Raw genomic sequence first — 15,185 nt, forward strand, 5'->3', positions numbered from 1 at the left:
CACTATTTTTTTGGGGGGTGGGGGTGGGGGGGAGGTATTGTTGGAGAAATTCATGAGAATAACATTGTCCATTGTTTTTTCTATATTCAAATGTTTGTAAGTTGTAATTTATATGCTACTCAAGATACCTAAAATGGTAGTGAAATCCAAGAATGGTAAAATGAAAATTAGGGATCTAATATACTATGGGTAAAAAAAATCTGGAATATGGCTGAAATGGGGTTGATAGCACATGAATTTACTCCAGCTCTTGCAATTTTATGACATGGCAATGTTTCAGTTTTCACCTGTCTCATATTAAGATTGTTATGTAATAACATGGGCATTATTCTATCATATGGTTTGATGGAGAAAATTTTATTTTATTCCAACAATTCTAAGGGGAGATAATTTGATTTATACTATGAATAGTCACAATACTTCATAAAATTTATTAGGTGTATGTTGTAGGCTAAATGAAAATTGAAAGTGATACTGTTAGAGGATGGAGAAAATTACAAAATAAGATTGTGAAAATGGAAAGATATGATGTATTTCACTTTGAAATATTTTTTGGTCATATTTACAATTTATAATTTCCTTTCCACCAGACCTTTTCGTTTGAAGTCCTTCAAATTTGAAGGAGACAGGACTGGTGTTCTCCATGTAGGACCAGGACAGACTATACTTGTACCACACCCAGATGATCTAGAGTTCCTTGTCAATATTTATATATACCATGGAGGCACTCTCATACTGCCAACTGACTTTGATTGTTATGGAGTAAACTTTTTTGTTTGGTGAGTACACTGCCGACTTTGGTTGTTATGGAGTAGACTTTTTTTGTCTGGTGAGTACACTGCAGACTTTGATTGCTATGGAGTAGACTTTTTTGTCTAGTGAGTACACTTCAGACTTTGTTTGTTATGGAGTAAACTTTTTTGTCTAGTGAGTACACTGCAGACTTTGGTTTTTAAATCAAACTGTAGCAAATGCTAACTTAATCTGTGATTAACTATGTATAATTTCTAGGCTTGATGATTTATGTTTGAATCTTTTTTAGTGAATTAAAACAGTAAAAAATGCCTTCCTATATTATTGGTTTTTGTGAAAATGGTCAAGTAAACCTAGAAATTAACTATTAATAGCCTAAAGTAAATGTTTTTAAATTGGTGTAATTACTGTAACTTTCTAAGATATACAAAGCTGTTTGCATAAGTCTTGTCAGATTAACTATTTCACTCAATGTTAAAAGCTTGAGGAATTGGTAATTTTGTTATTACTCAGGGGAACACTTGGAGTAGTGGATATGACAGTAGGAAATGGATGTAGTCTTCATCTTGGTGCAACAGGAAACACCCAAGGTCTATCTACAGTCAGCACTACTGGTGTGTTTGACTTTAACATACTGACAGTGAAGGCAGGAGGGGAAGTCACTGTCACTTATGATCTTGTAGATGTCACCAGCAGTATGTCTGTTAAGGTACGACCAGCTATGAATAATTGGTTGGTTTGCAGGCCATCCTTTATCTTTTATGAAAGCCCCAAGGTCTCATTGCCTATTTTATTACCAAATCAATAAAAATACTTTTAAAACCCCACCACACGAAGTGGTGGGTTATTATGTGATACCCTCCCAAAAGTTGCATGTCAATCCATATGTCTGTCCGTCTGTTTGTACCCCAAGGTTTCCAGATGATAACATAAGAAGATATTGAAGGATCTTTTTCAAGCTTTGCATAGTTATTGAGTATTATAAAATACAGATCAAGATCGAATCTCATTTTTATTTGATTTTTTACACAAAAGTTTTGGCCATTTTATGTTGTAAATCTTTTAAGATATTTCAGGCTAGAACACAGTTTACTATAATTAGATAAAAGTTGATGGGTCGTGCTTGATTTTGAGATATAAGCATTTGAAATTTTAGCAGGGAAAAGTATTTTCTTGATTTTCCATAGGTATTGTTTTTTCTTGATTTTCCATAGGTATTGTTTTATTAAGTTTTATCTATCAAAAATATGGATGAATTAACAAGGATTTCATGAAAACTTCTCACACAGCATTTTAAGTTGTATTTAATGAAGTTATGAAAAGAACAGTAGGGGTCACTGGGCAAACAATATTTATGAAATGAAAATGATAAAACCAGAGAACTCTGAAAATATGAAAGAAATGACTCAACATAAGCAGTGAACATCTTTAATAGAGTTTGAAAGAATTTTTGAAACTTTTATTATTAAATGTGCATCACTAAAAATTCCAATTTTGATGTGTTTGATTTATTTCAGGGGAGATAATTATGTATTTTATAAAATAAAAACACATTGTCATTGATTACCATTTTATAAATTTAAGGCCAATAAACTTTGGGTACAAGGAGGAGGCCATGTACATGCAGTTCATGTTGACATGGAGGCTAAGGACCTGATAGTGGATGATTTAGGACTGATTGTTGGTGATATCCATGATGCACCATGTACTACTGGGAATGGCTTCAGTTCTACTTCTGGAGGATCAGGTAATGTGAAATAAAGTAAAGGCTTTAATTTGAAAACATAATTACCATTTTAAAGCCATTTTATTGGTTGTAAACTTGTTATAAGTTTAATATTTATATATATTTACTTTTTATATAAACATTTCACAGTTGAAAGAGTTTGTGAAATTGACATATTCCCAAGTATTAAATTTGATGGTTTTTGGAGGAGATAGATCATTGTTTAATGATAATTGGTTCTAGTGGAGATCATTTTTAAGTTTTTACAACACACAGAAATTAAAAAAACACAGAAAATGTGTACACTGAAAAATAATTTGTGGACAATGCTATATTATTTCTTTTTCCCCCTGTTACCTTCTGATAGGTGCTGGGCATGGTGGTAGAGGTGGTAGAGGTAATGGTCAACATAAAACAGGGGCTCCCTATGGACAAGTGTTTGATGCCAAAGATAGAGGGTGTAAAGGAGGGAGTGATGCCTCTGGTGACACAGGAGGTAGAGGTGGTGGAGTCATCTATTTAAAGGTCACAGGAACTCTGCAGAATGACGGTGAGATCAGATGTAATGGAGAAAATGGACGATCAAGTAATGCTGGTGGTGGTAGCGGTGGGTCTATTGATTTGGACATTGACAATATCAAGGTACACTAAGCTTATGTATTAATGTTTTAATGTTTTTGAAAGCTTTTCAACTCAGCTTCAGTGAAATATAAATAAATTTGTCACAAAGAAGAAAAGTCTTTTTTTCAAATTTTTATTGAAGTAAAATGACTTCTGAAGTTTATCTGTACAAGGGCATGATACAAATATAATTATTCATTGTAGAAGATATTGACTTCAAGACCTTAGAAGTATACAGACCATAATTGTAGACAGGTGTAATATTCTTTTTATAAATTTTTGCCTGCAATAATGACTTCACTTTGCTTTATTGTTGTTTTATTGAATCCCTTTTTTTTTACTAATGATTCTGCCAAATTGATGTGTATATATAAGCATGTAAACAGGGATAAAATATTTCTAATCTGATAGAATTTTAAAAAATTATATTTTAGGGCTATGGGAAATTCCAAGCTGTAGGAGGAGATGGTGTTGGTAATGGTGGAGCTGGATCTGGAGGGAGAATTTCTATGGATTTCCATGACAACAAAACCTATACAGGATCATGGGATACATATGGTGGTCTAGGATATAACAATGGCAGTCCTGGAACTTCATTCTTCTTTCATAAAGGTATACAATAAGAAATATGTGTCATAACTGCACAGTTCTTAAGGCTTTTTGAAACTAATTCACAAGGCCTGACACTGCTGTTTGTAAGAACCTAAGAATGAGCTTGGTTTCTAATACTCAGTACAGCTTTTTTCAATAATTCTACCTCCTGTTGGTCTGTTATACAATTTTTAAAGAATTTTGTGGTAGAGGACAAATAATGGAACAATGTGTTTCAATTGAAGCAAACTGTGTGATGGAAAACACCCCACATGTTAAGGCCTCATCAATTTTCAAACACTTTTAAATTTGGTTGTCCTTCAACATTAACAAAATAATCTATACTCAAAAAGGTAAATTATACATAAAGCTCTGTCAACTAAATTGGATTTAACTTATATCTTGGGCCTGATCCCGTATAACATTTCTCACACAGAATGGGGTGTTATACAATTTGACCATGTCTAAAACATTTAATTTTCAGTTCACTCCCATACAACACTGTTGTTAAACAACTACAACAGAGGACCAGCAGGTGATACCAACACTATTGAGGACTATCATAACCTAGAAACAGATCAGCTGAAGGCATGGTTCTTACCTGAACATGGGAAGCATACATTTGCAGGTAATAGAGTTCCCCATTCTTCAAGCTTTCTAGAAAACATGGGAAGCATACTTTTGCAGGTAATAATGTTCCTTATTCTCCAAGCTTACTAGATGAACAATCAAGGGAATAGATTCTAGTGGAAATCAAAAGAATGTAATCAAGGGACACAGACCAGACATGGAAAACAGACACACACAACAAAGAATATAAAATAACCAAAATAATACGTAGAAAGCAACAAAAGTAAACAAACAACACAGACTCCACCAAAAATGGAGTATGGACCAGGTGCACCGGTAGGGTTAGTGTCCTCTGCTTTCCTAGAAAACATGGGAAATATACATTAATTTAACTTAATATTTTCTTTAAACACATATATATTTTGCCAATTTGTAGAATATCACTTCCTTAATGTACTAAAATTGTGTGCCTTAAATAATTGTCTTGGTTAAAGAACTTTTTATCCTGTCATTTTGTTGCTAAGTATTAGTCATGGATTTAAAATATAAGATCAACTTTCTAAATGAAAGCTTATTTTGTGTCTTTCATGTATGACCTATACTTTTACTTTTATATTTTTCAGGGACTAATTCTAGTTACTACTTTGATGAGCTACAAATTTACGGAAGAGCTCAGTTAGCAGTCCTTACCAATCCTGTAGAAACTAATGCCACTATATACTTTGAGAATATGATCGGAGACAGGACTGGTGCCATACATGTAGGGAAAGGAACAGTTATGGATCTGGAAAGACAAAAGATAGACTTACCCTTCAGTGTACATGTGTATGACGGAGGCTATCTGGGTCTTGCTCCAGACACGTTCATACATGGTGTTGACATATTCCTCAACGGGACACTTGCAAACGTTGAGAACTTGACACTACACCATGAAGGCAAACTTTGGATGAACATTGATGGTAGAACCAAAGGTCTTGATGCTAGTACGTATGAGTTTCAGTTTGTCCATGTTAAGAACACAGGATACATCCACATGATTAGTGACCCAGTCAAAGAACCCAGTATATCATTCACAACAATCGCCTTAAACATTGACGGAGGTGGGTTGGTCAGAGGGACATATGTTGTTTATAATTCTCTTAACATTACTATTGATGCTGGAGGAGTTTTGTCAGCTGATGGATTAGGTTATGAGTTGGCTGACGGGGAGACGACAGACAGTAATGGGAATGTTAGGAAAGGTCTACATGGTGTGATTAACCCTGGATTGGGTTATACTAGTTCCCATGGTGCATCAGGAGCTGGGCATGGAGGTAGTGGTGGAAGAGGCCATTGTAAGTCTAAATTTAAGAACAAGGACTTGATAGAACAATATTACTGTTTATGGATTAACTTCCAATTATCAATTTCAAGACAGTTTTTAAGTTTCCACCAATGGTATTCTGGTTTTCATGCATAATCATTTATTAACAATATTTTGCCACTTACTTTCTGTAATGCATGTATTTTTTTTATATTTTAATACATATATTTGAGTATTTACTATAAGTACTTCTTCCTAGTTGTGTTTTGTTGCTTTAGGATTAATGATAAGTCTGTATTTATCTGAAAACATTTAAAACCCACATTTGCATCTTACATGGTGACCTAAAAACATTTATAACTTATTTCAGTCAATACAAAAGGTGGTGAACCATATGGAGACTTGTATGAACCAACTCTATTTGGAAGCTCTGGTGGAGGCCCTAGAGGTGGCGCTGGTGGTGGACGCATCTGGTTAAATGTTACCAACACAATAATGATTGATGGTCTACTCACAGCTAGTGGATTAAGTGGAGAAACACAGATTAACTATCAGTCTCTTCAGACCACAGGATGGGTAACTGACTTACCATCTGGTGGTGGCAGTGGTGGGAGCATATGGCTCCATTGTTACAGAATTACTGGGTATGGTACCATTCTAGCCCGTGCCGGAAACGGGTCTTTAGGAACATATCGTTACACTTCTGTTTCTAATGGCCACACCATTTACCATCCCGAGACATATGGTGGAGGCGGTGGAGCGGGAGGCAGAATAGCTATGTACTTCCAGAAAAATGACACCTTTAGTGAATTTAGGTACCTAGCAAATGGTGGCTTGCCTGGAAAGGAGAACACAGATGCTGAAGTAGGTGGTCCAGGAACAATATATCTCTACCACATGATTGAAGACCACAGAACATTGATAATTGATAACAATGGAGCACCGAATCCACTTGAAAAGTATGTAAACTGGAATGATCTCACACAAGATGGAGGGCGAGCCTGGATCCTGCCCCAGTCTGGTGTCCATGATTTTGCTGCAGGACAATACATTTTTAAATTTGAGGAGATTCAAATTTATGGCAATGGTCATCTTGCTGTACTAAATCCTACTGAAATTTCAGTTATTGATGCCCAAGTCTCTGGAGCTGTTGATAACTTCAATGTTACAGTCCATTTCAAATATATGATTGGAGACAGATCTGGCACTGTTCATGTGGCTGATAAACAAGTTATAGACTTGAATAGAGAAGAAATAGACCTACCATTTAACTGTTATGTATATTTTGATGGGTTTCTAGGGCTTGCTCCGATGACCTATGTACATGGTGTAGAAATTCATCTAGCTGGTGTCTTGGCCAATATTGTTAATGTCACCCTTCATCACGGTGGATATTTATGGCTTAAGAATGGTGGAAGAACTCTGGGTAATCCCCACAGTAGCTATACATTTGATTATGTTCTTGTCCAGGATAAAGGAAAGATTGACTGCACTACAGATGCTGTGACTGATATTGGAATTACCTTCTTTCTGAAACAAGTTACAGTTGAAGGTGGAGGAATAATTCATGGAACTCATATGACATTCAATGTGGCTAATGTGACTGTGGATTCTGGAGGTAACATTACAACTGAAGGAAAGGGTTATGGGCCTACTCATAACAATGATGCACATTTCAGTATCTCAGCCCATGGGCATGTAAACCCTGGCAAGGCACAATCAAGTTATGGTGGGGCTGGTCATGGTGGCAGCGGCGGTGAAGGGGCAAATCAGGCTAGAGCTGGATTTGCTTATGGAAATATATTTGAACCTATAAAACATGGAAGTTCACCTAGCCATTCATCAGGTGGTGCAGGTGGTGGAACAATATGGATGAATGTAACAGACACAATTTACATTGATGGTGAAGTTAGTTCTCGTGGTGGGGATGGATATGCTGGTGGCAGCGGTGGGAGTGTCTGGATGTACTGTGAACTTATTAAAGGCTATGGGAAAATCACAGCCCATGGTGGAGATGCAACAAATGGGGGTGGTGGTGCTGGTGGAAGAGTGGCTGTTTATTTTAACAGAAATGAGACCATGAATTCATTCAGATTTCAAGCCATTGGTGGTAAAGGTGGTAGTTCTGGTGAAAATGGTGGAGCTGGGACTGTCTTTGTCTACCACATGATTGAAAATCACAAGACTCTGATAATAGACAATGGAGGTCATGAGCCATGGGACAAAGAAAATGTGATCACTGATTATTCTGACTTGTCTTCAGACAGTTGTAGGACATGGATTTTACCTGAGTCTGGTGACCATTTCTTTGCTGGAGGTGGATACAAATATCATTTCCAAGAGTTTCAAATGTATGGTGCTGCTCATTTAGCTTTCCTACCAGAACCCTTAAACCATGAAGTAGATGTGTATTTTCTTTATATGATTGGTGATAGGTCAGGCACTGTTCATTTAGGAAACAAACAAGTGATGGACTTAAACAGGGAAGAAATTGATTTGCCCTTTAGTGTGAGAGCCTATGCAGGGTCATACCTAGGTCTGGCACCAATGACAATTGTCCATGGTGTCACAATCTGGATGCATGGAGAACTTGCAAATATTGAGAATATAACACTACATCACAATGGACTTTTGTCATTAGAAAGTGGAGGCTTTACAAAAGATTTGGAACCAGATCATTATGAATTCAACTGGGTTAGAATCCAAGAGAATGCTACAATCAGAGCCCTGACTGATCCTGTTTCTGAACCTGGTATTGATCTCCTTGTCCATTTCAGCATGTTTGTTGAAGGTGGTGGTACCTTTGTAGCTACCAATGCTAGCATTGAAGCTATAAATATTACAATTGATGATGGAGGAGCATTACACTCTGACAGTTTAGGGTACAGACCATCTGACACTAAACAAGGTGAAGTTAACTTTGGCAAAGGTGCAACACATTCCTTAGGCTCGTCTGGAGCTGGTCATGGTGGAACCAGTGGTAGAGGGGCAGAAACAAATCTAACTGGACAACCCTATGGACATCTTTACCAACCTTTTGTCCATGGAAGTGCTGGAGGAGGAGATGGAGGGCAAGGAGGTGGTATGCTATGGCTTAATGCCACCAACATGATTGAGATAGACGGCCGTTTAAGTGCAAGTGGTGGGAATGCAACAGGAGCAGCTGGTGGTGGTGGCTCTGGAGGTAGTATCTGGGTCAACTGTAGAGTTTTCAGAGGATTAGGTGTTATTGCAGCCAATGGTGGAGACCAATACCTAGGCTCAGGTTCAAGTGGGGGAGGAGGTGCTGGTGGTAGGATAGCTGTCTATCTATGGATCAACAATACTTACCTGGGTGATTATGAGTCACATGGAGGTAAAACATTTACAGGCTCTGCCCAGCCTGGAGGTCCAGGTACTGTTCTATTATACCATGAGGAACATGACCATGAAATTTTATACATTAACAATGATGGACTCTGGAGTGATGTTGGAATGATAAAGGATTATACTGACCTCAGTGAAGATAGCTTTAAAGCTTGGATTCTGCCTAATGCTGGAAAACATTGGCTTGCCCATGGTAATCATGACTTCCAGTTTGAAGAGCTGCAGATATATGGCAATGCACATCTTGCCCTCTTGCCTGAACCATTTAATGCTGGTATAAAGTTACATTTCCGGCACATGATTGGAGATAGAACAGGCTATGTACATATTGGAAACTACCAAAGTATGGACCTGAGAAGGAAGTTTATAGACACCCCATTTAACGCTTATGTTTATAATGGAGGATATTTGGGTCTTGCTCCTGATACCAACTTAGAGAGAGTGTTTGTCAGACTTGAAGGCACCATGGACCATGTGATCAACATGACATTAATTGATGGTGGATCATTACGCCTGCATTTAACAGGATCGACAAACAGAAGAGATAGACTGAATTATCACATCAATGGTACCACTGTTATCAAGGCAAGATCCTATATTAACTGCTCCAATCCTAGGGCTCATGACGACCAGTATCAGCTTGTGTTTAACTACCTCCGTGTTGAAGGAGGAGGTGCCATCAATGGTTCTTTCATGAGAATTGAAGCTACAGATATGTGGGTAGATGATGGTGGAATTGTCAGTGTAAACAATGGTGGACATTCCCCAGATCAAGGTCCAGGTATGTTATGGTATTCTGATTTTCAGCTGAACCAGTTGTTTATTGTTTAATTTTTAAAAGGTCAAAATGCAACTCCTGTTTATGACTCAATTACTTCTTTGAAGTGATGAATAAAAATATCTTAGCTGAATTTCAAATACAACATACCAAATTTCAGTCAATACACATATTTCTCAAATTGTGATGGTAGGCTCATTTTTAGATTATTTTGTATTGATACATGTCATCCACTTGTATCTGAAATAAAAGACTTCATTCCATTTTATTACAAAGTTGTCGACCCCTCAGAATGAAAAATCATGTCAAGATTTAGGTCATACCAAAAACATATATACACATCATTAAATTATTTAAATATTCATTTGAGTTGGCACCTATGTTTTTAGGAGTTGGACAGTGGCACAGGTATGGAGCTAGTGGTGCTTCCCATGGTGGGACAGGAGGACAGGGTGCTTGTAGTAACCACCTATCGTGTAAACTTTCCCGTAGTAAAGCTTATGGTGACCTATATCAACCTATGGAGTATGGGAGTGGTGGTTCCGGTGCGAGAGGAGGATCTGGTATTTACTTTCTTTTTTTTACAGACTTAAGAAGGTAGACCTAGGGTAAGGGACACAACTCTTACAAATCATTGGAACATTTGTATTCAGCATGTTCATCAATTTTATGTAAGCATCAAAGTAACTGATTTCATTCTGTTTCAAATGGAAGCTTGACTGGCTTTGGCGAAATTGAATATGATACAAACATATGACTGATTTCAACAGTTAATGTCCCTTACCCTAAGTTTACCTCCTTAATATAAGACAAAAGAATCATGTAGCTGGTTCCCTCTGAAGTTTCCCTCAGGATAGCTGCTGGCATCAATTGGCAGTTTTATCTGGTAAAGCAAATGATTAGAGGCGTTTAGAATTTTGTTTTTTTTTTTATATTTCTCTTTATGATAGACTATAAGAGTTACAGTGATAGAGAAATGAGATATTTGGGAGTTAACCTAATTATTGCCTCTTGGTTTTCTCTTGATTGAAATTAGTAAAATGCAGTGGTTATGTTTGTCATCAATTTTATCTATAGCTCGGGCTTGTTTTCAATTTAATATATGTTAGACTTTGCATTTAGTGTGTTTTATGACAAGTTTTTTCGGTTAACAGGTGGAGGAAAACTAGAGATAGAAGTTGCCCATACTTTGACAGTTGATGGATATGTGATGTCAAATAGTGATGATGTCGTCAGTGTCTCATCATGGCATGGGGCTAGTGGTGGTAGCGGTGGGAGTATAATAATCAACACTGTCAACTTCACAGGTAAATGGTCTTTATGTACATTACATATCTATTAAAGGCTTGGAAAATTAATTCTGTGAAAGTATAATTGTTTGTGGAGTACCAATTTTCTTGTTTTTTTTTGTTTGTTTTTTTTGAGTGGGGATGTTTGCAAACCATGAAATTAAGTTCCTAAGGAAAAGGAATTTCCTATTAATTTGTATGATAGAGATTTCAAGGATGGATGAACTGATGTCTTTTTCCTAAATGACGAAAAACCTGGAAATAAAAATGCTTTCAAAGTAATAGGACAAAAGCAATAAAATGGAACATCTGACTTCTGGTTGCAAATGAAAAAAGGAATAGCCATTTATGGATAAATGTAAAGTGATAAAGTAGTCTTACAAAAAGATTTGGCAGACTTTTAATCATACAATTTCATACCTAGCTGACATTGGAAATAAGCATAACTTTAAATTACTGGTAAATTGCATAGAAGGTTTTTTTTATTGATAGACAAACATTTACTCTGTAGGTAGTCACACTGGACATATTCAGTCCTTAGGAGGTGTAGCTGATCTATCAACAGGAGGGGGTGGATCAGGAGGTAGAATTGCCCTTTACCAGAACTCTCACCATACTATACCTCCTTACCGAGGTTTCTTTGATATCTTTGGTGGACGAGGCAATGACAACACAGGTGCTGAGGCTGGGGCTTCTGGTGCTGCTTATATAAAGAATACAGGAACAGGATATTCCAAGTTGTTGGTGGACAACCATGGCCAGATGCCGAGGGATGAACATTCTGCTCTCTTAAATGAAGGATACAGGCTGGACTTCAGTATTCCTGAAGCTAGCTTCTCCACATCTAAATCTTATACTGCCACCAAGGGTCATACTGTATCATCCTCGTCCAACACCTATACTTACACACCTTGGTGCTTCAGTGGTAACTTTTACTTGATGTACCTATTTGACCAGACCTTAGACAATGAGGTTGGGCAGTACTATGTGGCCAGTTCTAGTACAACAACTATAACTTTACAATTAGATGGATCAGCTTTTGTGACCAAACTGAAAGTGTACCCAACTAAAATATTTCCTTCCAAATTCAAGGTATATTTAAGTCTAGTATTTAAAGTTTTTCCTACTTTATTTATTTTACTGATATTTTTGCTAGGTTGAAAAATCTTGTCTTCACTATGTAAACCTTTTCACGAGTGGTTACTGGTTTATGAAATCCACAAATTTATAAATCCAAGAACTAATTTCATCAAGCCATTAAAACTGATATGTATGATTAATGTACCTTCAGAAATTATTGCAAAAATACGATTTACTTGAAGATGCAAAGGTTGACATCCCATTGCAGAATTTTTAACATAGCTAGTTTTGGATTTTTCTCAAAAATCACTAAAGTCAAAATAATATTTTTGACTTACATACTTGCAATAGTTACAGTTAGTTGAAATAGACCAGTTCCAATTTCATTACAGATTTAGGTAGGCTAGTGAGTAATTTAAATAGCTCTTCAGGTAGAAATCTGCCCTACATTATACTAATGTGTCCTACTTAACTACCAAAGAACACTTTTGTGATCTTTTGGACACTGACTTTTAAGTTTGAATAGCTGTCAGTTGTGATAGTGGAAGGCAAATTTAATGGTTAAGGTCATCATAATTGACAGCTATTCAGAATTAAAAGACTGTGTCTAAAAGATCACACAGGTGTTCTGTGGTAGGTAAGTAGCTATTTGAATTACTCACAAGCCACGCTAGATTTGCATTGAAATTGGAACTGGTCTATTTCAACTAGCTGTAATGCATGCAATAATATTTGAATTTTCAATAGATCATCTTTTTAACCTGAATATGATTGAGTTTAAACTCTTTTCTTTTCAGGTGACTGGTTACAATGGGGCAGATTCCTTTGTAGTGACAACAACCTATGTTGAACCTAGAAGCCCCATCATCCCAGGATCTTACCTGGAGATCCCAGTCATGCAGACTGCCACAAAGTTTGAGTTTGTAGTAGTGTCTACATTATCTTCCTTATGTTACGGTAGAGCTTCATTGACAGAGATTGAAGTGTTTGCTGATGCTCAAAATATCTATGACAGGTATTACATTTAAACTTGTCTAAACCAAACTGTATAATTTGTTCTGTTTAGACGTGTTTGGTTTCCCCAGGTACAAAATATGTTACATGTGCTTGGTTTTCCCAGGTATAAAATACATTTGAAACTGATATAAAGGGATTCTATGAAGTGTCTGAAGAAAATGTATGATGCCTTTCTCTCCCTCTCCCGACAGTTTCCAGATATTATCTTTAAAAGATATTGAAGGATCTTTTTCAAACTTTGTATAATTATTGAGTAACATAAAAAAACGATCAAGATCGAATTTCAGTTTGATCAGATAATTTACACAAGAGGTTTGGCCATTTTTTTTTTTAAAAGTTGTTTTTTACCATCAAAATGTTTTGCAACATGGCAGGGTATCATTTAATGTTCCATTTGATGTCCTATTTTTGTAAATGCCAAAACAAGGCACATGTGTATTAAAAGCTTTAGCATGGCTATTTATTCTCATATGTAATACATATAAATGTGTTGGTTTGTGTCAAATTTAATTGCGGTAGAAGGTTTCAGAGGGAAGATAAAAATGGCCAAGAAGTTTAGGGAGATGACTCCAAACTTATACTTTAGTGTTTAGGCATAAACTAATGATATAATTTGTAAGGAAATTGATACAGGTCTTTCGAAAGTCATCCCTATAATGTATATTTTAAGAAATAATTTATTTTTCTCTAAATATATGAACTTTCCTCATAACATATACTGTGAAAGTACTATTGTTCATTGGGTACCAATTTTCGTGGTTTTCATTGGTAGTCCAAACCATGAAATTTGGTTCCAAACAAAAAGAAGATTTCCATGGATGTGTATACTAAAAACCTAAAAACCATGAATTCAAGAATACACGAACATGCGTTTCTTCCCTAATCCACGAAAATTACTATCCACAAATAAAAGTACTTTCACAGTAATTTAAATTTTAAGAAAAAAATGTAATTTATCCTTTGAGAAAAACCTGCATGTATTCTATGTATTTAACAGGTACAAGTATACAGACATTGATGGAGCTACCACATGGATCTATGCCTCACAGAATAATGAGGTGTTTGATTTCAACGAGTTAACAGTACAAGGAGGAGGTCATCTGGCCTTTAATTCATCTGTCAGTCTGACCTCACCTCTCAATGTCAATGTAGGAGTGTTTTATGGAGACAGAACTGGTATATATAGTTATTCCTCCCCAATGAAAACTACTGAAAGTACAAAATTTAGTCATAAATATTTTTCTATGATATGAAGCTACAGTCAAACCTGTCTTAGGTGACTTCTAAGGGAAAGCAAAACCATAGTCACATAAATTAGGTGGTTCTTATACTACATAGGGATATTATACATCAGGTAATTTTCATGGTGCCAAATTTCAAGATTTCTTCTATGAATTCCCCTGTGCAGGTCCGGGTGTCAAAAGAATATGCCTGCAGCAGCGCTAAGCTTGTCATAAAAGGCGACTAAATAGTGCTCAGAAACCTAGCCGGGAGCTAGGCGCTCTGCCCATAGAGCAACTGTGATGTGTGCCCCAGGTGGTGGAATGGGGTACCCCTGGCATGTTACATGCTTGGGTTGTCAGGCTATAATACGCAAAACCTGACCGCAAACCATAGTGGTGCACCCTGTTGGGAAAGTTGCCACGTTCCTCGCACGTTAAAAAACCCTGCTGTGGTATCCGATAGGAGCAGGAACCTTTGAGCTCCGCCACAGGAGGCTAAATTGTTCGACCCTACCAATCCCTCCCTTTTGACTTTTGGCAATCAAAATTTGTCAACCCTATCATCCTTGTGTCCCATCCCATTTTTCATTTCATGTTCATTTTATCATCCATTTCATGTTTATCGTCTGAATATAGCTGAAATATTGCTGCTCAGACATTAAACCCCAACAGTCAATCAATCAATCTTCTATGAATTGGGGTGAGGAATTTCGCCAGTCTTTATTTTTCATGTTTTCAGATTTAATAGAGTGGGAGTTGTATTTAAAATATCTGGAATTAAATTTGGCAAGCTTTTATTTTCACCATTTCTTAAACCTCATGAAAATTTCCCATACACAGTATTATAATGATAGTTTAAAAGACTGCT

General features: G+C 36.5%; 1 protein-coding gene across 1 annotated transcript in view; it reads left to right on the top strand.

Annotated features, from left to right (window-relative positions):
• Positions 1–15,185, top strand: part of LOC148627958 (uncharacterized) — a 166,940-nt gene that overhangs the window by 40,980 nt on the left and 110,775 nt on the right. The window contains exons 21-33 of the mRNA XM_088582284.1: positions 591–779; positions 1,267–1,462; positions 2,338–2,500; positions 2,847–3,121; positions 3,535–3,712; positions 4,176–4,319; positions 4,885–5,595; positions 5,935–9,711; positions 10,098–10,271; positions 10,863–11,015; positions 11,509–12,089; positions 12,875–13,092; positions 14,092–14,270. Of these exons, the coding sequence (XP_088438410.1) occupies positions 591–779; positions 1,267–1,462; positions 2,338–2,500; positions 2,847–3,121; positions 3,535–3,712; positions 4,176–4,319; positions 4,885–5,595; positions 5,935–9,711; positions 10,098–10,271; positions 10,863–11,015; positions 11,509–12,089; positions 12,875–13,092; positions 14,092–14,270 (6,938 nt within the window). The remainder of the gene's footprint in view (positions 1–590; positions 780–1,266; positions 1,463–2,337; positions 2,501–2,846; positions 3,122–3,534; positions 3,713–4,175; positions 4,320–4,884; positions 5,596–5,934; positions 9,712–10,097; positions 10,272–10,862; positions 11,016–11,508; positions 12,090–12,874; positions 13,093–14,091; positions 14,271–15,185) is intronic.

This window comes from Perna viridis, chromosome 1 (genome assembly GCF_037379345.1).
Source record: "Perna viridis isolate PV_CMFRI_1.1 ecotype Kerala chromosome 1, ASM3737934v1, whole genome shotgun sequence".
NCBI classification, from domain to species: Eukaryota; Metazoa; Mollusca; class Bivalvia; order Mytilida; family Mytilidae; genus Perna; species Perna viridis.